Source organism: Diaphorina citri, unplaced genomic scaffold (assembly GCF_000475195.1).
Source record: "Diaphorina citri unplaced genomic scaffold, Diaci psyllid genome assembly version 1.1 scaffold122185, whole genome shotgun sequence".
Classification (NCBI taxonomy): domain Eukaryota; kingdom Metazoa; phylum Arthropoda; class Insecta; order Hemiptera; family Psyllidae; genus Diaphorina; species Diaphorina citri.
In genome coordinates this window covers 1-266 of record NW_007499122.1, presented here as the reverse complement: position 1 = coordinate 266, position 266 = coordinate 1, and the positions used below count along the sequence as shown (strand labels likewise).

Genomic DNA, 266 nt, shown 5'->3' with positions numbered 1-266 from the left:
CCGGGCAAAGATCTCATTGTCATTCCAAACTCAAACCGAATATCCTGCAGAGATTTACACTTGTCCCCGGGTAGAATCTTGTATCGCCTTAGTATTGTACTGATCGTGGTTTTCATCTGAAGCATGGCGTACTTGGAGCCGATACAACCCCTCGGTCCTAGGCTGAATGGCACGTAACCACTAGGATTCCGGTGGCTACTTTGAGAGGGTAAGAAGCGGTCGGGATCAAACTGGTTGGGGTTGTTCCAAAGTTGAGGGTGTCTGTG

The 266-nt window shown here is 49.2% G+C and overlaps 1 protein-coding gene across 1 annotated transcript; it reads right to left on the bottom strand.

Annotated features, from left to right (window-relative positions):
• Nucleotides 1-6: 6 nt before the first annotated feature.
• Nucleotides 7-260, bottom strand: LOC103524151 (probable cytochrome P450 4p2; the record flags this gene model as incomplete). Its single annotated transcript, XM_008489153.3, has 1 exon — nt 7-260. A coding segment is annotated over one exon (254 nt), but the record flags the coding sequence as incomplete, so codon positions are not given.
• Between the last annotated feature and the right edge of the window lie 6 nt (nt 261-266).